Source organism: Haliotis asinina, chromosome 3, assembly GCF_037392515.1.
Source record: "Haliotis asinina isolate JCU_RB_2024 chromosome 3, JCU_Hal_asi_v2, whole genome shotgun sequence".
Taxonomy (NCBI): domain Eukaryota; kingdom Metazoa; phylum Mollusca; class Gastropoda; order Lepetellida; family Haliotidae; genus Haliotis; species Haliotis asinina.
Genome location: NC_090282.1, coordinates 12530242 through 12554432, shown reverse-complemented (window position 1 = coordinate 12554432; position 24191 = coordinate 12530242). Strand labels below are relative to the sequence as shown.

General features: G+C 37.7%; 1 protein-coding gene across 6 annotated transcripts in view; it reads left to right on the top strand.

Moving 5' to 3' along the window:
- The window catches only part of LOC137277489 (potassium channel subfamily T member 2-like), a 58567-nt gene that overhangs the window by 6223 nt on the left and 28153 nt on the right, over positions 1–24191 (top strand). Inside the window, exons 1-7 of one of the 6 annotated variants that reach the window (XM_067809227.1) lie at positions 7430–9371; positions 17848–17953; positions 20261–20343; positions 20808–20904; positions 22030–22116; positions 22975–23083; positions 23902–23976. In XM_067809227.1, the coding sequence (XP_067665328.1) occupies positions 7841–9371; positions 17848–17953; positions 20261–20343; positions 20808–20904; positions 22030–22116; positions 22975–23083; positions 23902–23976 (2088 nt within the window). In that variant the 5' untranslated portion in view covers positions 7430–7840. Of the gene's footprint in view, positions 1–7429; positions 9372–14395; positions 14450–15351; positions 15533–17846; positions 17954–20260; positions 20344–20807; positions 20905–22029; positions 22117–22974; positions 23084–23901; positions 23977–24191 lie in introns of those variants that run through there. The other 5 variants (XM_067809229.1, XM_067809228.1, XM_067809233.1 and 2 more) reach the window with 5 other exon arrangements.

The window sequence follows — 24191 nt, the reverse complement described above, 5'->3', positions numbered from 1 at the left end:
TGGCAACCTATTATCCATCTAAATTTAACAAATGATTAGACTAGCATTGCATCACAATTGTCTGTATCCAGCCCTCTGGCCGGACATTAACAGGATGAATGACATGTTCATCTGTCGTTACTCGTGATTTCTATTAGCTTTTAGACATGATATTCTGTTGTTAGAGTCACCTGTGTGTTAGACTTGTTCATGCAAGGATAGAAATTTGTGTAGTGGTTGCCACTGAGAAACAGCCCGATAATGTATGAGTGCCTATGTGAAAATGTGTGTGCCTATTCCTTTTGATTATCCCATTAAATTTAAACCATCACAACAATTCAAACATATCAATTTATTATTGTTTTTCTGATAAATCTGTAAACATCTTGTAAATCTGTAAACATGAATGTTGGTTTTCCTGAACTTTGTCATGACTCATTGCCTGCAAGAATAGTTCAGTTTCATGTGTCCTGAGCGTATGAACTACCCACAAAATATGTTATTATCCAAAACTGGATTTCCCATTTTATGCTCTGGCATTCGAAATATCCATGATCATATTGAGCTGTGAGATGAAGAATGCCACTGATAAACAGTTGATTAGGTGCCAAAGTAGGTGTTGTATCATTTGAGTTGGTCAAATGTGTCACCTTTTCCATAAAATGAATCAAAGTATTAATAATTGCGGGAATTTTTATGCGTCTAACGTTAGTTGTTCGGCCATGGCATTGGAAATGTTTTGTCAGTACCATTTCAATATTTACCGTATCATGGCACATACATTATGTACTATTTCCTTCCTTGTTATTTGTTCACAATCATGTACCATGATATTAACTGTGTTGAAGATAGATGTTGTTTTCAAACTGTGGTTGGTAACAGTTGGCACCATTTTGATTGTTTCGATTCATTAGCTGATCTATGTCTTTGAGGTACATGTAAATGCTTTCATGTTGAGAATGAAGTTTCCCATTTTTACACTGCCCGCTACCCAACCCAGTGGAAAGCAACCCTGATATGAAGAAGGCCTGATCCTTAGCACCCACTGGAAGGTTTTAGATTCACAAAAAAACCAAACATTCATAACTCTGATTGCAACTTACAGAAGCTAGCTATCTATTGTGATACATACTATCATATCAACAATTCTAATGACATTTTCCATTCCATCAGCCCAATAGTTCACAATGCCATTTAGAAAGTGGTCAAATGTATCATATGTCATATTTGGGATTACACTTTCTGAGTAAAGTACAAACTCTAGTACATTTTTGGCTAAGTCCCGTCTGGGATTCGAACCCAAAGAGTCAGGCATCTAATCACCAGCACACAAAATCAGCCACCTAGCCCGCTCAGCCTCAACGTTACCCCGTATTTCCAATGCTATAGGGTACGTCAGATGTGTACTGTCCAGCAACAGAGAGAGTCATGCAGCTTTAGTTGTGTAGGAAGAAGGCATGAGAAATCGAAGTGAACAGTTCCTTTTCCTGTGAAATAATCTTTAAAGTATGAAGGTGTTATATTTGACAAGTTACCAACATCTTTAAAAGGTGAACTGTACATATTATAATGATGTTGCCATAACAAACATAACCATAAAACATGTCAAATTCCAATGTTTGCGAAGCATGTTTGAGGTACTACAGTTTGGCTGTTTGTTCAGCAAGATTGAGCCGTATAGAGTAATTGTTGATCTTGCTCTTAACACTATGATCCCTACACCATATCACACTTAGCAAAGTTAGATGGGAACACAATCTTACTGACACCATATCATGCTATAGGAGGGGTAGATGTAAACAGTAATACTAATGCCATATATAATAAACACTGTCAAGCCGACACCGTATAACACTACAAGAAGGACAAATAAGAACACTGTAATACTGACACCATATAACACAGCAGGAGGGACAGATAGGAACACTATTCGAGGAGCAGATGAACACTGTTTCAACACCCTACATCACACTATTGGGGGGAAATATTTTGCTTTTGCCAGGGCTCTAGATGTATCGGCGTATGTATGGACAAAAAATATGCACGATACAGTAGGAAATGATTGCGAAAACAAAGCAGATATGCACCACACTAAAGATGCACCACAGTCTTACTCTTAGGATCATTTTACAGGTGTATTATCTGCAAAAGTTTTGTAAACAGTTTATGGACACTGTTTACACATGAGTAGCAATGTTGTGGTGCATATATGCATCGAATGACAAGATCACTGATACGCCATCAAATTACATTCAGTACTCTAACTGTACTCTTTAACGGTTTTCCAGTACTCCTGTATTGAAAAATTATCTGAAGTCCTGCTGTTTCCATACACTATATCGCATGACAGGAGTGGTGGATGAATATTATTTTCCATACACTACATACACCTAAAGTGTGCTTCTCACTATATATTAGGTCATCTCTTGCTTTCCCAGAATAACCGCATTTGAGCTTTTTGTTTTGGACGGACAGGTTTTACTTTGTGTTAGTAAGACCACTTCCCAGGTTTTACTTTGCGTTAGTAAGACCACTTCCCAGGGTTAACTTTTCCTAACGTTATATGAACATCAACATTCAACTGATAAATGAGTGTTTGAAATCAATTGAAAAATATCGTTCAAGATTAAAGTCACAATACAAAGGTTTCCTGAGGCAGGATTGGAACCACAGTTCTCTCATCCGTAGGCAGATGCTCTACTGCACGGCCACCGGGATGATGAATCATTGACGGTATATGTGATAGAGAAAACACTTCTCCTCAGTATTGGTAGACAATGTAAAACCATCGGGGTTGGGAAATGCCTCCCCCCTCCGTTTTTACATTGTCTACCAAAACGTCGGAGGCGTGTTTTCTCCTATACGTATCACACTATAGAAAGGGTAGATGAACACAGTTTTCCATACACTATATCACACCATCAGAGGAGTAGTGGAACACTGTTGTCCATACACTATATCACACTACAGTATGGACAGACAACATTTTTTTCCATGCACTATATCACACTATTGGAGGGGTGGATGATCACTGTTTTCCATACACTATATGACACCATTGGAGGGGTAAATGAACTCTGCTTTCCATATGCTATATGACACTAACAGAGGGGTAGATCATCAACAGTGTTTTGCGGACAGTATATCACAGTACAGGAGGGGCAGATGTATACTGTTTTCCATATGCTATATCACACTAACAAAGGGGTAGATCATCAACAGTGTTTTGTGGACAGTATATCACAGTACAGGAGGGGCAGATGAATACTGTTTTCCATATGCTATATCACACTATAGCAGGGGTAGATGAATATTATATTTTCCTATGCTATATGAAACTCTTTTCTTCTCAGACACTGTGTAAAGGATGATAAAGACTTTACTCTAATAAACTCTTCAGGGTTCGAAGTACCCCACATATTAGCGTGCCACAGTAAGTATTGAAAGGACATGGTTAAAGAATGTTCTTGGTCCCCTTTTGCTCTTAATATTTGAAAATATGACTTACCTTAAGTCATTTAATCCCCCAAATTATATTTTTACAAACTGAGTAATGCCACATGCATTTGAATATTCATAAAATCATTCCTGTATTTAACATTACATTTCAAATGATCATTGTCATTTATTCTTCAACATATGATTTCTGGAACACTTGATTTCTAGAAGGCACACCTAAAATATTCAGCTGGTGCCCAAAGGCACTCTTAGAAAAAATGTTTTTCTATCCCTGTTGTTTATGAGTGTGATTCATATGCAGGTATTAAATATGTTTACTACACAAACAACCCCTTAAGCATAATATTTTTATCGTTATCCACACTCACATGTGAATGTGTAAGCAGAAAGGGCAAAGCAGGGATGCCACGTTTTGTTTGCCAATGGTAGAAACCTATGATTATGTCATGTCATATTTACTTAAGTGATGTCTGCTAATGTTTAGGCATCATAAAGATTGGGCCATTACTGAATAACAATGTTTGTACCATGTTCATGGCATCTGTAGATATTATCTTCATTATCATGATTACGTCAACAATAGTATCTGTTGCGTATTACAGTGTTTTTGATGGGCTTCGTGTGTGGTTACTTGGCTTGCTGATCCTGAACCTAAAGGATATTAGACGTGACAGTTTATACTTCAGTATGAAGATGGCTGACGTCATCAGAGTTCTCTCTCAACCTTACCACTTGTTTTGAAAGAAGACTAGATTTGTCAAAAATATTTATCCAACTATATTGTATTACCTGTTAATGAATCCTCATTTCTCTCAGATAGTTTCTATTTTGTCCCTTTTTGCATAATTAAGTAATGAAATATAAATATTATAATGTAAACACTTGTTAGCCGTGTTTATAGCATTGTGCCAGCTTAGGATCAGCAGTCATTAATCTCCTTTTTCCTTTTTACTATCTCTAAAGACAAGCATTGGATATTCAGAGGCTGTATTCTTCCGAAAATCCCCCAAAGTGTTTGTCTTTCAAGTGAAAAGCAATAAATGAACAAATGGAAACAGATTATATATATTTTAGCTTGGGTGGCCATGCCCAAATACACCTGTCGCTAATGCATTATGCACATGGCTTTATAAATCTCACAAACTCCATGAGAAACTATGTTAGCTATATCACAGAGCGACAAAGACATCCATGTAACTCCAACCAGGAGATAATGTTTTCGACTGCAACGCAGAGTTGGGGACTGTACTTTCAGCAGCATCTGAATGTCCATCCATACGTCTGTCCATGTGTACGTACGCTTGAACGCCCTGATTCTTGTTAACGCAATATCTCATGAACTATTGTACACCTTGTCTTCAAATTTAGTGACAGCCTACACTGGGGGATTACACAGACACCAGTCATTTTGGTGACCTTGACCATATTTTCAAGGTCACCACAATACTTTGGCCACTTTTCAGTTTCTTGTTGACGCAATATCTCATAACTGTTGTACCCGATATCTTCAAAATTGGTGACAGCCTACATTGGGGGATTATGCAGACATCAGTCAGTTTTGGTAACATTGACCTTATTTTCAAGGTCACTAATGACACTTTGGCCACTTTTCAGATTCTTATTATTATGTTAACGCGATATCACATGAACTATTGTACCCAGTCTTCAAAATTGATGACAGCCTGCATTGGGGGATTATGCAGACATCAGTCAGTTTTGGTGACCTTTACCTTAATTTCAAGGTCACCACAACACTTTGGCCACTTTTCAGATTCTTGTTAATGCGATATCTCATGAACTATTGGATTACACAGACACCAGTCAGTTTTTGTGACCTTTACCTTATTTTCAAGGTCAATGTTATCAATATTTCATTGTTCTTTAGCAGCAAGTGACATTGCCATATTTTCGGCAAACACTTGTTTGTGAATAATTTATAGATAGGTTTCATTATTGGGAAGACATTGATATGAAGGCCCTACTTAATTATCTCTTTCACTTTTTGTGAATATAATGCAGTGTGATTTTTCCTTGCGTTTATCAGTTTTGGTGCATTAAATATTCAGACATAATTTTGTTGATTTTTCATGTAGTTAGAAATGGGGAATAGAAACTGCCTCATTCCCAGTAAACTTTTGTGAATGATGAATGTTTGATTTCCACTAAAATGACTGTGAGTCATGAGTTTTAATTGTTTCTTATCGCAAATACCAAATTGTGCTTAAATCTCATTAAGCTGTCCTACTGCTCAGTTCATGTATGTCGGTTCAACGTCAAGACCTGTAATAGAATAGGGCATTGGCCTTGGTGTTTGTCATAAGCATCAAATAGACCGTCACATGAAAAAAATTTGTTCCTCTAAGTCATTGTGTGCTGCTCACAGTACCAATTACTGATTTGCTTTCAGTTCGTTTGTTTGCATATGAGACTGAAGAATTGTTCGCCAACACAAAATGTAATAATTGCAACAAAACCAGATCTTGCACAGTCACATGAAATCACAGAGACCAACCTTGATGATTTGTTTCCCAATTTCGGACACCTGAATGAAACAGTTTTTCAACAAACAGTCATTACCTAGTTGTCATTTTTTATTATTTCTTACTATCATGTGGGACCAATTGCTGCTAGAATGGCCAGGTAACCAACAAGCATGTATAGTGTAATTTCAGCTTCACTCGTGCAACTCACATACCTGGGTGTTCTCCTAGCAAGTGGCCCCCACTTGTAAAGAACAGATTTGGTGATTTATTAGATTTCTTGTAAGTGAGCAATTCGTCGTTCTCAAATGAAATCAAACGGACTGTAGTCCATACTTGAATGTGTATAGACCTCCATAAATGTCACTTAATAGAGTCTTAAATGACTTAACTTCAGTTATAGCAATCTCAAGTTAAGGGCACCTCATCATGATATATTGTGTCAAATCACAGATTTACACGAGGGTGAATTTGTCAAATAATCTCAATCTAAAGCAATCTGGCGAAATATGAATTTGTTAAGAAATTGTATATTGAATGGATATGTCGATATTTTTTCCTTTATCAACGTATCAAAATCTGATAGTCATGTCAGTGACTCAATGACTTCTTCATATTCTTCATAATCATTGGTACTGTTATTCATGAAATGCAAGTCATCAATGTGAAACCGTAAAATTAACAGTACATAGTAATATGAATGTGGATATTTACTGAAGAGAGTGAGTGAGATATCAGCCTTAGGGAAGAGACATACTAAATCCAAGAGATGACATATCTTATCCAAAAATATATACCTAGAAATAACAAATAAAATCCACTTCAAGCTCAGAACAATGTTTAACTAAGATCCGAGTCTGCATTCTAATGGCCTGTGTATTTACATCCAAGGGTGCAAATATGTTCGTGAGTGAAACAATTGAATGTCTCTGACGTGGCGGGGCTGCATTAACATGTCTAAGGTGCATCGTTGAAGGAAATGTAACTATTACAGGTTTCTTGCTAAATGCACAAGCCAACTATCCACTATTACAGATAAGGATGTTAACAGTTCCTGGTAAGTAACATTTTTAACATAGCATGTCCTTCTTCCTTGACATCAACGATTATATAACCACAATTTCACAGGTCACAGAACAGTCATGACCTTTCCTCATTATAACACCAAGGAAGGGAGACATGACAAATACAATCAAAGTATGCATATTTCAGAAACTGCTTTTGTATAATTGCCTGATTTTGTTACCATGTATCATTATGATAGTGTAGATGCTCAGTCGACTGATATATGTAAACATGCCATATAATGGGGTCTTTTCTTTAACTCTGTGATGACAAGTGCTGCACAGTTTAAGTTAAAGGCTGTTATGTTGGATAACAGTGATAGTTATAAATCATATTGTGTGGTTTACAATTGCAAGATGGTCATGATCATGGCCTCAGTTTGAAGAAGTGCTGTTGAGCTCCACACAAACATAGATAACAGCTGTATTTTGTTTATTGTCTGTTGACGTGTTTGGGGGATTATGTTTTTTCTGATTTGGATATAAGAGGTGAGAGCAGGTTCACCAAAGTCATTTCTTCAGTTGCCAGTCAGTAGGGAAGACAAGGCTCTTATAGCTTTATGGGATAGCATTGCTACTGGACATGAGTGTATTGGTCAACATGTTGTCTGAAGTTGAAACCTTCGGAGGATGAATTACAAGACTCGTCCCACATGCAGAGATAAGTCTCTTTGATGTCACTGCAACTTTTTCGGTCTTCCACATCCCAAAATAATCCACAGTCGACAGATTATTGCTGTTGGGACACAGTGATTAAGGTGTATTTGACTTCAGTGATTTCATCATAACAGTGTGGTGGGTATAGGAAGGACAGTTCCTGTATTGCCAGACACTATGCACACAGCGTGAAGCAGAGGTATGAGTGCACACAATCATATTGGCCGTGATTCATCTGAACACAGGATTGCAAAAACTGAAACCAGTGGAGTGATTATAAAAGATGAAGCAGAAACCACCTCAGAAAGCTGTATGATGGAACAGATATTTGGAAATGGGAAAATGAAAAATAGGTGTACTTCATGTGAAAAGATTTCCAGTTTTCATGAACAAGTTTGTAGTGATTGCATTGAAAGTGCTTCTGGTGTAGGACACTTCTCAATACCCAGTGGAAACACTTTAGAAGATGATGAAACCTTCCATACAGATGGTGATACTGTTCATGCAGATGGTGAAACCCTTTATACAAATGGTGAAAGCCTTCATTTATATCCTGAAATCTTATATACAGATGGTGAAAATATTTTGAAGCTTGATGAAAACAAGCCAGATGATGAGGAAGATATTTCCAAGAATGGTGAGGACTTTAAAACAGATGGTGAAAACATATCAGGAGGTGGTGAAAACAGTGTACTAGATGGTAAAAATGTACTGAAAGATGGTCAGATTGGACAAGTTGATGGAGAAATTCATACAATGAATGTCGAAAATGTACCAACAGATGCAGAAATCGGTAATGTATATGAGGAAATATCTTCACAAGACATTGACACTGTAGTAACAAATGGTCAGATTTGTTTTATTGATCGTGAAAACATACCAACAGCTAGGGACAATTGTCAAGGAGATGATGAAATTGGTACAGTAGACTCTGAAACATGTCCAACAGTCAGTCAGTCTCTATCCACAGATAGTAAAAGCAGTTCATTAGACAGTGACATGTGTCTAATAAATGGTGAAATGGTAGATGATGAATTTGGAACAGCAACTGATGAAATTGGTACAGCAGATTGTGAAATCAGTACAAAAGATGGGAAAGTCAATTCCGAAGATGGTGAAATGGGTCCAGTAGACATTGAAACTATGCCAGCAGATGGTGAAAGCAGTGTAATATATGGAGAAAATTGTCAAGTACATAGTGAAAATGTAGAAACAGGAAGTGAAAACTTACCATCAGACACTTACAGTGATGATGTTTTCATTGAAGTTGACCACGTTTTGACTGCTATTGTAAACAGCGAGCCATGCAGTGATAAATATGCAGCACCAAGTGGTGGCAATGACATGAGTAAAAACGCTCAGACAAACCACGGTCTTGACAACTATGCTTCAACATCTGACAACAAGCAGGAATTTCCTTTGAAAGACTTCACAAATGGAAGATCAGCAAGTGCGTGTTGTGAAAACACAACCACAAAATCCACAGCCATGGACTCAGAAAGTGCAAGTGTTAAAATGAAAAGGAAGTTCGAGACGTGTGTTGGTGACAAGCCTTGCTCTGCCCATTGTGACATCAGTAAGAAGAGGAGAATGGAACAAGAGGAACAACCAGAGACTGGCACTCGTAATGGGCAAGACAGTTGCAAAAATGTTCAAAGTTCAAAGAGAAAAACAGAAAAGATGAAAGTTCTCTTTGCATCGTTCAGGGGAAAGAGGAAGACATCTGATAATGGTAAGAATATTAGTACCAAGCACACTCACTAAGGTAGTGAATGGCCTGGAGGGACATTTTGTGCAAGTCTATTCATATTGTAGTCTTTATGTAGCAAAAATAGTACAAAAGAAAATCAATTGCTTACTTTGAGGTAAGGTTCTAAAAAATCTTAAGGTAGTGGTGTGCACTAACCAACTAATTTCAAGAAACTGTTGTCTGCTGAGGCTGAAGGAAATTTGAATCTGGGTACGAATCTGAAGTACGAAAAGCTGAACAAGTTGTTTACTTCTATAAGTGGCATTTTAGAAGTTGTTATGATGAGAATGAAGACTTTTATGGATAGACAACTTCTTTCTTGCCGTGGATTGGACATTTCAGTGTAGATGCTAACACCATTATCAAGGTAAATATCCTAAAATGTCACATCCCCTGCAAGAAAGAAGTTATCTATCCATAAAAGTCTTCATCCTCGACTTCTTTACTGTTGTACATCAGTTATATATTGTACTAACACAATCATATGGACACAATCATACTGTACTAGTCTTATGCATTTATCCCAAACATTTACTAGAAAGAGGCTGAAATTTATTGTATCCAACTGAAACATGGTAGTAGGATCCATAACAGATGAAGAAAATAGATGTCTGAAAACGTTCCACACATGTAGATCAGTATGGGGAAAAGGTGTATATTGATTAACAACATCCAAATCTATCAAGAATTGATTTGATATGGATTGTAATAGGCTTGTATGAATGATTAGAAATTATGTCAAGCCAAACACACTAAAAATACATCTCATGATGCCGAAAGGACACAAGTGATGGTCATTCTATGGTTCAGTTTTAGTTGATAAGTCATCATGTAGCAAGCCCATTTAAAACTGGGGACTACTTTTGAACAGTTGGTACCCATAACGTTGGAGTCTGTTAGTCTGTGAATCTGTACATGGTTATGTTGGTTTGGGTTGTATCACGTGTCATGTAATGTATCATGTACATACATGATTGATAATTAAGTGGGCCATGACCCCGTGTAAGTGAGACGTCTAGCAATAACCATGTTGCCTTCCTTGCTGAGACTTAGTCCTCAGTTTCCTGTGTCTGTATAGGTTAACTGGGGACAACCTGAGAAACATATTTCCTCTTCAAACCCCACTCCCTGCCAAATTACATTTTCAGTTTCAGATTCATATTTAGTGAGCTGTCTGTTGTACTCATTTTTTTTTTGCAGTATGTAACTTTCTCAGTGGCTTGACAAGAAAATTTGCAAAAAGGATCCTGAAAGTGAAAATGAAATAAATTGTTCACTGTACTGCAAGATTTGATCTTTACTTCATTTGTAGGACTTTAACACTTTAAACCGAGAGTTGAGGCAATGAATATTTCTGTCAGTATAATGAACATGATGAATATCTTTTCTGTGACCATTCTGTACATTTCACTGTACAGGACTTACATTTCTGCATTGTGTAAAACCCTGAGTATCAGTGGCGGTTTGATCCATTGTGGTTGTTCTGTGTCCAGTTAGCAATACAAAATTTCCATTTTCATAAGTTAAGCAATACCAGTGTTAAGTAAGAAAATGACCTAGTGCTCAGTAACAATCTGAGACTAGCCCTTAGGAAGTATAGCCATAATAGGTTGACCATCTTTTAGGTGGAATCCAGAATGTTCATCCAGTAAGATTCAAGCATCCCCTAAATGATATTGTGACTTGTGTAAACTGCATACCACTGAAGACCATACAGAGAAATGCATCAACAAGCAGGATCTGAAAGGACCAACATCTAACACTCAAATTCAGCAGTTATGAACAAATACATAACTTTCATTGCAGTGATTGTAATATGTGAAAAACAGTCCTTGCAGATATTAGCTAGGTGAATCATGACGTGCCCTCATGATTCACTGAGCTAATTATTCCATTGCATTGAATAGTTTGGCATTACAGCCAGCATTGAGGTACATGGATTCACAGTCAGTATTCTGAAAAGGCAACCATTTGCTGTAACAGATAGCATTTCAAAATTATGGAATAAAGGAAAATTCTGATCTTCTACTGAATCTGACATAGCTCTGGAATTACCTATTCCTGCACCCTCAACAATAGACTTGCACAAGTCTCTAAGGTCAAAATTGATAATTTTAATGATAATTTCTATAGAAGTGACAAATAACACTAACAGACTGGTGATGTTTGTGAACTGTCTGGCTGCACATCCATGGGCTCAGCACTCAGTACAGACTTGGAACAAGGTAAAATAATTCAATGAGTTAAATAGATTTGATCCATCAGCAAGTTATTTAGACATGCTCCCTCCTGAGTTATCTAGACATGCTCCCTTAACCATAGCTAGTTACCTAGACCTGTCCCCTCTGGAGGTATCTAAGACTCTTCTTCTTTAGTCATCTACTCATGTTCCCTCAACTAGTTATTTGACCTGCTCCCTCCTGAGTTATCTAACTTCTAAGACTGCTCCTTCTTGGGTTATCTACACCTGCTTCCTTGACAAGTTGCTGAGACCTATTCCTACTGGAGTTACTGGGAAAGGCTCTCGCAGCAAGTTATCTAGAAATGCTCCCTCAATGAGTTATCTATTTCCGCTCCCTTAGTGAGTTATGTAGACCTGTTCCCTCAGTGAGTTATCTGGACATGTTCCTTCTGGAGTTACCTAGACTAACAACTAGTTTCTGAAATAAACATATTTTGCTGAACAAAAGTAGAAAAATAACACTATAATGAAATGGAGCCATGAGACTTTCTTCATTTTCAGAAGCTTATGAAATCTGGACTTCCCACATTTTCTAGACTTGCGTGGGCTTCCTTGGATATATTTGCTTCAGAGTCTGTACGACAGACTAGGAGCTATCCAGACATGCTCCTATAATGAGTTATCTAGACCTGTTCCTTCTGGAGTTACCTAGACATGCTCCCTGCAAGAAATTATCTAGACGTCATCTCTCAGTGAGTTATCTAGACCTGCTCTCTCAAGTTATCTGGACCTGTTCCCTGGCAGTTATTTAGACCTGCCCCAGGGCCCTTTGGTTACTCAAGCAACAATATCTTGGAGTTGAAGAGTTTAACTTTGTATGTGTGAGTTATGCAAATATTACTTGAACTTTTGATGGAGTTGACAAATACTGCTATCATTTCTGACTGTTTTTATTACTATTATCTCATGACTCAGAGAGTATGTATGCTGTTATGAAAATCTGCCAATGAAAGAGAGTTTATGACTTTTGCTTGGAGGCAGTTACTAAGAAATTTGTCGATTTATGTTTTCCACACGATTACCAGTAAATACTTTGTTTACCAGTTCTCAGTCCGACAGTATATCTTTAGCTTAATCAAAACAAAAATGTTTACCAGTTACATTTTCTGGCAGCTGGCAGTCATAGTAATCTCTCATAGTTCCAATGTGTTGTAAGAGCAAGCACTGAGAAAAGGTTTACAGTCATAACCCTTATATGCTACTAGTCAATCAGGTCAACCCAGAAACATTAGACATTTACTTGTCTGTAGCAGTTTAGTAATCTCAGTTTAACTATTTTGGACATGTCAGTCAGTTGGATATTCTTTTGTTCAAGTTCAAGTCTACATGGTATTAGAGTGAGTGAGTGAGTTTAGTCTTACACTGCACTCAGCAATATTCCAGCTATATGGCAGCTGTCTGTAAATAATCGAGTCTGGACCAGACAATCCTGTGATCAACAGCATGAGCATCGATCTGCGCAATTGGGAACCGATGACATGTCAATCAAGTCAGCGAGCCTGACCACTCTATCGCATTAGTCGCCTCTTAAGACAAGCACAGTCGCCTTTTATGGCAAGTATGGTTTGCTGAAGGCCTATTCTACGCCGGGACCTTCATGGTACATGGTATTAGACATGCTAGTGGGACTTCTGTGGACTAAGTGTTGTGTTGGGAAATGAACTAAACCACTAAGTCCAATATTTGACCCATTTAAGCAGATGTTAGTTAAATCCACCAATTTCTAATTACAATTTACAATTTACAAAGTAAATTATCATATGGGTTTTTGTAAGTGACATTCAACAGTCCTTCAATTGTTAGAACACTTTATGACTCAACTGCTGCATAAATCCCTGTACCTGCAAGGCAATGTATTTTGAAAGGCTGATTATTGAAAGTCCTTATTGAAGGCTGAAGTTCATGGTGAACAGATGGGAGGGGTGTGGCGAGTGGAGGTTCAAGGAGATCAACACACACAGACACACACAGACACACACACACACACTCACACACTCACACACATTTTTTTAAAATGACATAAGATTCCATTACTCCATTCAAGATTTTTTTTTAGCCCAATTGTGTTATAGATACCTCTGATTTTCAAACAGAGTATGCTTATCTCCTAATTGTGAGATTCACATTTTTCTCTTTTGGATGTTGACAGCATTTGTCTTACTTACAGGGTCACTTACATTTAGAATGATTATCGTGGAAAGACAAAACAACATGGTGCCAAAACCTGTGTCATTGTCTGTGACAGATGACATCACTTTCCCCGTGTCATTTACCTCTTAATGTTTAACCTATGCAGGGAGGGTAGGCCCTTTCTGTTGCTGATGAGGGTCAGCTTTTGGCCTAACACAACCAGAGCAATTGTCACAAGTGTTCAGGAACTGATTGCTTACTGAGGTTTATCCCGTTCAGTGGTTATGCGCCAACATTCTTACTCAGCTGTTATGAAATCTGGACTCAGTTTGTGAATGGGGTTGTATTGTTGTTTGGCCTGGCTGGTTTTGGTGAAACTGGTTTCCATTAGCTACATGTGTGTGTCTTTCTCCTAGCCAAGCAATGTGTCTAGTTGTTTGTGCACTGTTCCTCATCATGTATTGGACATGGATTGTCAGTGGACAGCAACAATCCTGACTGTGAGGATCACACTCTTTCTGAGTAACATGGATCTGTAGCATGTACCGAATGGCCAAGATAAAACAACAGAATTATAAAATTTGATTATTACTAGTGATATTCTTAGGGACATTGTTTGATATTTCCAGAATTTCCTTATGTGGTTTGGAAAATTCAGCTATGACAGTGAAAAAGAGTCTGTACTGGGGTACGTACAATATTTTAGAAATGCATGTGCATGCTTGATTTTTCTTCGTTGTGATGATTTGAAAGATACCTTATACTCGTATGAATCATGCATTTATTAAAATAGCTCTCAGAAACTGTCACCTTTCATGGACTATTGTCCTGGTTGTTTGTTGTGCAGCAATGTTTTTCATGATAAGTTTAATTCGCACTTTATTGTTTAAGTCAATTAATTGCATGCGAAATCCATTATCATATTGACAGTTTTTATATGAACAGGTTTGTATGTAATTAAATTCTTTCTTGTGCCATCTGGTAATCAAAACAGGTTATTCAGGATCCTGTTGTCCAAACTAGTTCTGCAGCATATTGTATTAAACTTTGAGTGATGTCAAGAGGTGACAGTGACACACCTTCCACAATTTTTACTACTGCCGTAGGACTGTGGGCAGTACAATATCCCAGTCACAGCATGATCAGTGTATCTCTCTAAGTTGCCATGCAGTGTGATAGAAACAATTTGGAAAGTGACAAACCCAAGTCAGCGAAGTACATATGATGGAAAGAATGATAGCCATACCGTCACATTGCTTTACAATTTTCTTCATACCATTTCAGCATAATTAATTAGTTATGAATACAATGAATATTTTTGTCGCATTAGGATTTCACTTCAAGTGAAAATTGTTTAATCATGAAAATGGCCAAAGTAAAATTTTTACAATGAAGTGTAGGTATTACATGGCAAGAAGAGGTCAGTTTTCCGTTACAAACCAACAGGTTACATTCCAGGTGTTTTGAAAGTCTCAGGTAACCCATGAAGTTATGTCAGCTGAGTTTGCAGAGGTTAAATGTACATCCAGGGCCACCTGTGCCCTCGTCCATTACCTTCAGACTACATACTTAGGTGAATAAATTACCTTGCACAATGTCACGGCAATGGCGCTTCAGGGTCCTTTTGTTATGCTTACAAGAATAACTGTACGAGTTGAAGAGGTTAAATTTGTGTGTAGTGAAGAAGTATAGTTGGATCTTTCTGATACACCTGACAAATACTGCTATCACTTGTGGCTTATTTATGATCACCGTCTCCACTTTTTATTTTGTGAGTATATATGTTGATAAGTTTATGCTGAGGGGCAGATGGTTTGTAAATTTCTCAGGGTGGTGATAGGATTTGGGTTAGCATGGAGGGGAGATTCCTAGTCCTTTTGTATCTTTTTGAAATATCTGCTAATGCCCTGGGCCTAGATTTTTTAAGCTCTTTTAGTGCTCAGATAGTCGTAAATGAATGTTAATGTATGGCACTCTCGACTATCTTATCTCAAAGAGAGGCCCTGGTTGTTATGTGTAATCGTGATGTCATAATTTGCAGAAAATTTCCCCAAATTTCTATATTAAGTGGGTGAACATTTAATAAAATGGGTTGACACTACCTGAAAATCTGATTTCTCATTTGAAAGCATATCTCTCTCACTATAATCATTACATGATTTCAGATAAAGGTTAAAGACATGTCAGTGTTCATTGTATTGCTGCAAGTAATAATGATAGTATTGTTTATTTGAATGTAAGTAGGACCCTTTCGGCCGACACTTCTTCCATGGCTGGCTTATGTTTTCTGTGTGTGAAATGATGAAGAAACGAATCAATTGATGAAAAAGGTGAAAACAGCTTAGTGACACATGACTATTGCCATGAAGAAGATAATGTCACAAAACATATCAGTAGAAAACAAAAATATTTCTATATTTCACTACGAGAATGTAAGGGTCTATGTTTTGGGAAATAAAGAATTTCCGTTACATGACGTAATTGATATTATCATTATGTTATAGTTAAACAGAAGTTTATCAAAGCCACACTCCCAGAAATAATCTGACTCACATCACATCTTTCAGGAAAGACAAGATTATGTGAACTCTGTTCCAAATGACTTGAGTCAAATCTTAGATCCTCAGAGATCTAAGTTTATTATAAGCCACTAACAGAATTGGATTGTCTGGGTTTGTGGTCTGGTTAATCCATATCATCTTAGCCCATTATGATTTCAATCACTGGTTTGTTCGGTCCATTGTTCATGCATCTTCATATGCCACTGAACTACTGCTGGGTGTTGTGTTTAGCAACATAATTCTCATTGTAACAAGTGAACTAACGTCAGAACTGTACTTCTTTGAAGAAAGAAGACAAAATTAGCACAATTGTTCGGCATTGCCACCATCAATGATGGAACATTCTAGATGCATTTATGTCCGTTTATGTATGTTAATTGCAGTACACTCTGTCCAGAATGATAATGTTACATAGTAATAAATAATAATAAGACCTTGCCAATTGGCATTGCAAAACATTCTGTCACTGTGCCGCAGTTGATTGTGAGGCATTTTTAGCTGGAGCATTGTACATCATTATGATCTATCAGGGAGATATCTTTTGATCCCATGTTTTTATAGTAGACAGTAGAGATGTAATCATACATTACTGAGGTGGTTTATTATATGGGTGTCTAACATATGCTGGCACATTAATCAAGATGATTTGGTATGCCATTGCATTAATCAAGATGATTTAATATACTGTTGCATACATCAAGATGATTTGATATATCGGTGCAATAATCAAGATTTAGTATACTGGTAGATTAGTCAAGATGATTTGTCATACTGTTGCATCAGTCAAGATGATTTATTATACTGGTGCATAAATCAAGAACATTTGAATGAAGATGATTTGATATAACAGCATATTATTCAAGATTGTCTGATGTATAGATGCATTAATCAAGATGGTTGAATATGCTGGTGTAATAATCAAGATGATTGAATATGCTGGTGCATCTTTCAAGATGATTGAATATATTGGTGCTTTAATCAAGATGGTTGAATATGCTGGTGCATCCTTAAATATAATTGAATATATTGGTGCATTAATCAAGATGATTGAATATGCTGGTGCATCTTTCAAGATGATTGCATATGCTGGTGCATCATTCAAGATGATTTATTATGCTGGTGCGCTAGTCTTTCAGTTCTTGCTTTCCTACAGGGATAGACCTGGGATTGAATAGGTCTTCAGCAACCCATGCTTGCCACAAAAGGCGACTATGCTTTTTGTATGAGGCGACTAAGGGGATCAGATGGTCAGACTCACTGACTTCGTTGACACGTGTCATCAGTTTCCGGTTGTGCAGATCGATGCTCTTGTTGTTAATCACTTGATTGCCTGATCCATTATTTACAGACTTCTGCCATATAGCTAGAATATTATTCGCTCACTTTTGGTTTCCTTATGTCTTATGAGTATAGGACACAATATTGTGTATGCAGTAAAGCCAGGTCATTTGAATTGTGACTCACTGAAGGATTGCTCCGACTGAACGTGACTAGTTTTAGATAAATCAGAGTTTCTGTCTTTCAGCAATGGACTTTGAGCAGATTCCTGTCTGTGAAAGAATAGACCTTGGGTGGCAGTCTGACAGTGAAGATGAAGATGATCCAAGCTTTGACCCTGATGACTGGCACAGGTTTGCTTTGATCAGTTGAATAAAACAGATACAGTGCTCATGTGTGGTTTTATGAACATTTTGTTGTTTTCTGTTAGAGGCTTGTTGGAAATTTAGGTAATGAAAGACAAAGTTATGAAGTGTTTGGTATAATAGCTTCCAGCTCCAGTAAATGGTATTTACTAGCTGATCTTTCATGAACTGTTTTACCTTGATACAGGCTTTTGGTGTGGCATACGTTGCTGGATATGTTGTATGAGATATTTGTCTGATATGTGATTTTGCAGGGCATGTGGTATGACAATGCAATATTTGTCTGGTATGAGATGTTGAAGGGTATGTGGTATGACTATGAGATATTTGTCTGGTATGAGATTTTGCAGGGTATGTGGTAGGAGATATTTGTCTGGTGTCAGATGTTGGTGTGTATGTGGTATGACTATGAGATATTTGTCTAGTATGAGATGTTGCAGGGTATGTGGTATGACTGAGATATTTGTCGGGTATGAGATGTTGCAGGGCATGTAGTACGACTGTGAGATATTTGTCTGATATATGATGTTGCAGGGCATGTGGTATGACTATGCAATATTTGTCTGGTATGAGCAGTTGCTGTGTATGTGGTAGGAGATATTTGTCTGGTGTCAGATGTTGCTGTGTATGTGGTATGACTCTGAGATATTTGTCGGGTATGAGATGAGATTCTTGAGCAGTATGTAGAAATTGGTACTCAAGTATAAAGCAAAATACAGTGGAATCGGTCAAATTCGGACCTTGGGTAAGTCGGTTTTCTTTTCAATTAGGACTTTAGTGGTCATGTCCCGGCAGAACTTACTTAAGTTATCATTACCCAAACGCTGAATAAATCGGACTAGGTATAATTCGGAATTCGGACTAAAATCTCAGCCCGACAAGGCAATTAACTGTCAAAACATGCTGATTATGTCAGACTTCCTGCCAGAGGTGGAGTGAGTGGTATGATAAACGGGCCCCGACTTCAAGCGGATTATCGGGTTAATCAGTAAACAAACAACTCATCCAAGAGGACTGAACTCAGTGTTACTCAGTGTCACTGTCATTATATTATAAATAGAAAACAGTCTCGATTATTTTTCATCAGTAGCAAAATGGCTGAACCACCTCCAAAGCGAAGACGTGCGTATGCGACATTAAGTTTGGCTTCTAGGATCAAGTTAATAGAAGATGCCAAATCGATACCCCCCATTACACAGAAAGATCTTGCCGAAAAGTACAAAATCAGCAAGCAAACAGTGTCGGACATTTTAAGAAAACAGGCCTACTACCACCAACAGTATGCCAAAAATGTAAATGCAGAAACCAAGCGAAGACACAATGGTAAATATGACAACATCGGCGTGATGCTCTACGAATGGTTTTCACGTGTACGAAGTAAGAATATGCCACTGTCCAGACCAATATTGAAAGAGAAAGCTTTACAGTCTGCGACTGACCTCGGTGTGACTGATTTCAAGGTGTGTGACGGATAATTTTTGTGTTGGAAACAAAGCTACAATGTTTTAACTGTTGTGGAGTGTTTTGCAGCATGTGGTTTCAAGCCCCTCGACCAAGACGAAAACGCAAGTGACAGTTAGGAAGATGACATTCCATTGTCAAGACTCATGTCATCGCTAAATCTGGATGTAACAGCAGAAGAGTACATTTCTTTTGACAATGAAATCCCTAAAGAAAAAATGTGTGATGATGATTGGGAGTGTGACATGGTGGAGTCGCATTGTGGAACTGCGAGCGAGTGTGTGTCAGATAACAATGACGATGATGAAACGATGTCAGATGTGTCTCATGTTGAAATGATGAACATGTTACAAAGAATGAGACAATTTGCATACTGTAACAATGAGAGAATGTTGCAGCCTCTTTTGAGCTAAGAGGCAATGACACAGGATGTTGCGCTACGTCGGCGATTTTCCGAGCACAAACAGGCCGACACGTAAGTGAAAGTGAAATTGACCATGAATCACAATAAATAACTATTCATTTTACACTAGTGTTTTGTTGTTTATTATGTGTTTTCACTGTTGTGTCTGAAAGTTCAACTTCGTCATCGAGGGAGCTAACTCCTGTCAAATTGGACAATTTGGACTCTATGTAATTCGGACAATTAAGTCGGTCCCAGTCGAGTCCACTGTATTATGGTATGAGCTGTCACAGTGTACGTGGTGTGAGATATTTTTCTGCTGTAAGATGTTGCATGGTATTGATTAATGAATGGATGGATGTAATCAAATTAAACGTTGTCATCTGATTACACATGTCTTCCATGTTAACTATGGTAATTATTTATTCCAGGATTGCACCAGTCAAGTTTTTTACCCACGAGTTATCCATCAGAGGCAGGTTACGGAGACTCCTGATACGAAACTCTACATCTCGTACGTGTCCACTCTTCCATCTAGGTTGTACTGTATTTAGAATGTTGATGTTCCAGTTTTTCTTGTCAGAATCTCATTGATCATGATTTTGCCATATTTGTGACTTTATCTTATCAAAGCATCAGAAACTACATTATGACTGTGAAAATGAGAGTTGTTCGATTATCATGACATGGACCTGAGTCTGCCTTAGCATATCACAGATTTGATAATGCATGTGATCGTTTGGAAAACAATATTCCATGGCAAATTACTCTTTAACATGGTGAAAGAGATGCATTATGTTTCTATTCTAAAAATCAAAGAGCGATACTATGGACTAAAAATATATATATGCATAAAAATACTATAAACATAAATAAATGTATATTTAGATTAATTTCGCTGCGTGTCAGGTGAGAAATGACGACTAACTTTTACAAGGTTTCTTATCACTACAGATATTTATTGTTGCTGTTTTTCAGGTCTAGCCAGTACATTCTTTGATCTCATCATCCGCTGTGTGATATGCCTGATCTACATTGTGCGGGTTCACCTAGATAATACATCACTGTACACATGGTAGGTAAATTTGGAGACTCACTCGGCATGTTTTCATGATGTTAGTCACTGGATTGACAGGTCCAGATTAGATTATTTACAGACTACTTACAGTGCAGACAGCAGCATTCAACACAGCAAACGAAGAAAACTTTATAGCCCTGGAATGTGCTTTTGCACATTGATACGTCATATAAGGAGTCACGGTCATCCTCAAGGTGGTCTAAGATATGCTTGAAATGGATTTACTACAGGTCAATAAAACATGGTACGTGTCTTTCTTGGTTTGAATCTGATATCCAAGAAGGGAGTGGATTTAAATGTGTTGATTGAAGACCAGTCACAGTGACAGCAGTCGGTATGATTCCGCTTTTTTGCACCACAACTGGTTATGTTTATTGGATTGCCATGGTACCGAAATACTTGTGCATGACATTTGACGTCAGTTCCACTCTTCGGGTCATGCACACAGCAAGGATTTATGTTCAGCGCAACTCCAAAAGGTTATCTGTATTTTGATAAACGTGTTACCTGTCAGCGTCACAGTAGTAAAGGTCGCCAGAATGTTGTTCTGGAAATGATCAAGTATGTTATTGGATGAAATTTGGAAGGTCAGTGAGATCAATAACGTAACCATATGTTTGACTTCCCTGTCAATGAATATACCGAAGCCAGGTGAGATGATATTATGTATAACTTTCTTGCTGTTGTTATTAACATCAGGATCTTCCTGGCAGCTTCATATGCAGAATACTTACTCTTTTTTTCTAAATATTTTTTGCATTACACTGTTTTTTTCAAACTCAAAAGAGACGTCATTAGACTTAGAGACAAGGCTCTAAGGCTCTTTATGATAATATGTTCATCTGTAATGTGCCAAACTCCAGTCACAAGGTGAATGCTCATAGCACTAACAGTCAAAGCAGGCATATTTTGTAGTAGACATACATCTCTTCAGACTGAAAGTTGTGGTAACACACTCGAAATGTATGGCGATGTAATCAGTTTGGCCCTCTTCAAGTGATGCAAGTATTTGCTAACGCCTGTGTAGTCTTAAATAGTAAATACTGGATGTCACCTTACACTGTCATCATCTGTAATGTTGTCACCATTTATGGCATAACTGTCTGCACCATGTGTTTCCAGCAATGGCCGACCTGCTCCCTGTAACCAGAACAACAACACCGAGGAAGAGCAGGGAGAAATGCTGTTTTCCTCCACAAACATCAACTGGTGAGGGTCCTTATTGTTTTAACAGCAAACAAGAACTTGCATGTAACATGCTATCTGACCATGTCTGAGTGTGATGGTCCTGTCAGCATGGTAGATGGTAGAACAACACAGGAACGTACTCATTCCATGATTCTGTTTTCACATTTTGATTCATCCCCATTTGCAAGAACAGGTCAGATATTGGTAAGGGTAAGTAAAAGAAAAAAATCAGCACCAATCACTGCCAAACAGTTTAGAGACTACCAGCCTGAACATGGTTCTTGGTTTAATTTCCATTAGATTGTAGTGAACCAGTAGTTGAGCTTACTAAAGTGAAGACTTTTCCCTACGATCAAGCATCAGACAAGGAACTAGAGTCACAACTCCTCAGCAGCAGTAAAGTCTGAATGAGTGTCTCATTGCCCATACTACTGATCCTTTTCAATTCCAGTAATGTATTGTATTGGTATATATTTATGTCAAACAAAGAGATGTCAACGTTACAACTAATCCTTGATTTCTTGTGAAATACAACTGTTTCATGACCATATGCAGGTGCCTTTTCTTGTAGTAAAGTGTCTACTGTTATATTAAATGGAACATAAGTAAGCATTATTCATGTCATGCTGTCACTTTGTTTTGTGATGGTATACTGCAGTTTTGGTAACTTGTTTTTACCAATAATTCTTGAGAGGTTTTTTTCAGTAGAGCATGCCTGCTGTCTTATTTTGTGAATATTGCTTTGAGTTTGATTTATAGTTTGTGCTAACAGTATGTTTGACATTCCTATTGAATACTCTACAGTTTGCCCCTACCGGCATGCTGAAGTGTTGTTGTTATGTGTGAAGTGCATGTTTGTTGTTGTTGTGCTGCATCCAGGTACGTGTTGTTGTGGGTACATCGGCCGCTGTGGCTGTGGATCATGCAAGTCTCCCTCTCGGCAGTCACCATCTTTAAGGCCTTAATTCTAGTCTACGTCACAACAAAGGTGAGAGTTCTCACCATTTTCAGTCCCTAATTTTTCATTACAGCAAAGGTAAGATTGGACACAATGTTTAAAGCCCATGTTCCAATTGATGTATGTCACAGTCTGGTCATGATTAATTCAAGGTCTAATTCTCAAATCAAATGTTTCCCACACAGTCCATGGCTGACATAATCTTCCTCTGTCACAATGAACATCTTGTCCATTATTTTTTTATCATAATGTACATCAGACGCAATCTTTCTCTGATGCAATCTGTCTTGAGCCTATTTTTGATGTCTCCTACCATTATATTGCTGGAATAATGCTCAAAGCTGTGTGAAACCATACTCACTCACTCACGCACTCACTCACTCACTCACTCACTCACTCTAGTGCAATCTACATCTGACACAATATACATCTGCCAATTTCTGCATAAAACAATCTCTGTGTGAGGCTGTCTACTTCTGTAACAGTTTCCGTCTGTCACAAACGATGCCGGACATGTGTATTTGACACAATCTGCTTCTGTCACAAGCTATGTCTAACACAATCCATGTGTGACACAATCGACTTCTGTCATAATCTGCATCTAAGAATCTATGCTTGACACAATCTATGCCTGACACAATCTATGCCTGTCACAATCTACACCTAGCACAATCTGTTTCTGTTACAATCTAGGCCTAACTTAATCTACATCAAGCATAATATATGCCTGACAAAATCTACTTCTGACACAATCTAGACCTAACTTAATCTACATCTAACATAACTTACGCCTGACACAGTGTATGTCTGACACATTCTATGCCTGACACAGTTTACTTCTGTCACAGGGTCACAGGATGGAGCAGATCCTTACAACCAACTTCTTTCTGGAGGTGGTCTGTAGCACGCCCTATCTGCTGACAGTAAGTACAGCTTACTACATGTAATGAAAACATGGAAAATATATAACTTGGATAGAAAATAGAGCAGCTATCAATGGTATTAATTAATATGGAATTAGAAGAACAATAGTATTAAAGCATCACAAGTAGTAAAGTTTGTGATACATATAGTGTATTATGTATGTTTGGAGTGAATGGTATGTTGTTGTATGAAACTTTGTGATGCAATCTGTGCT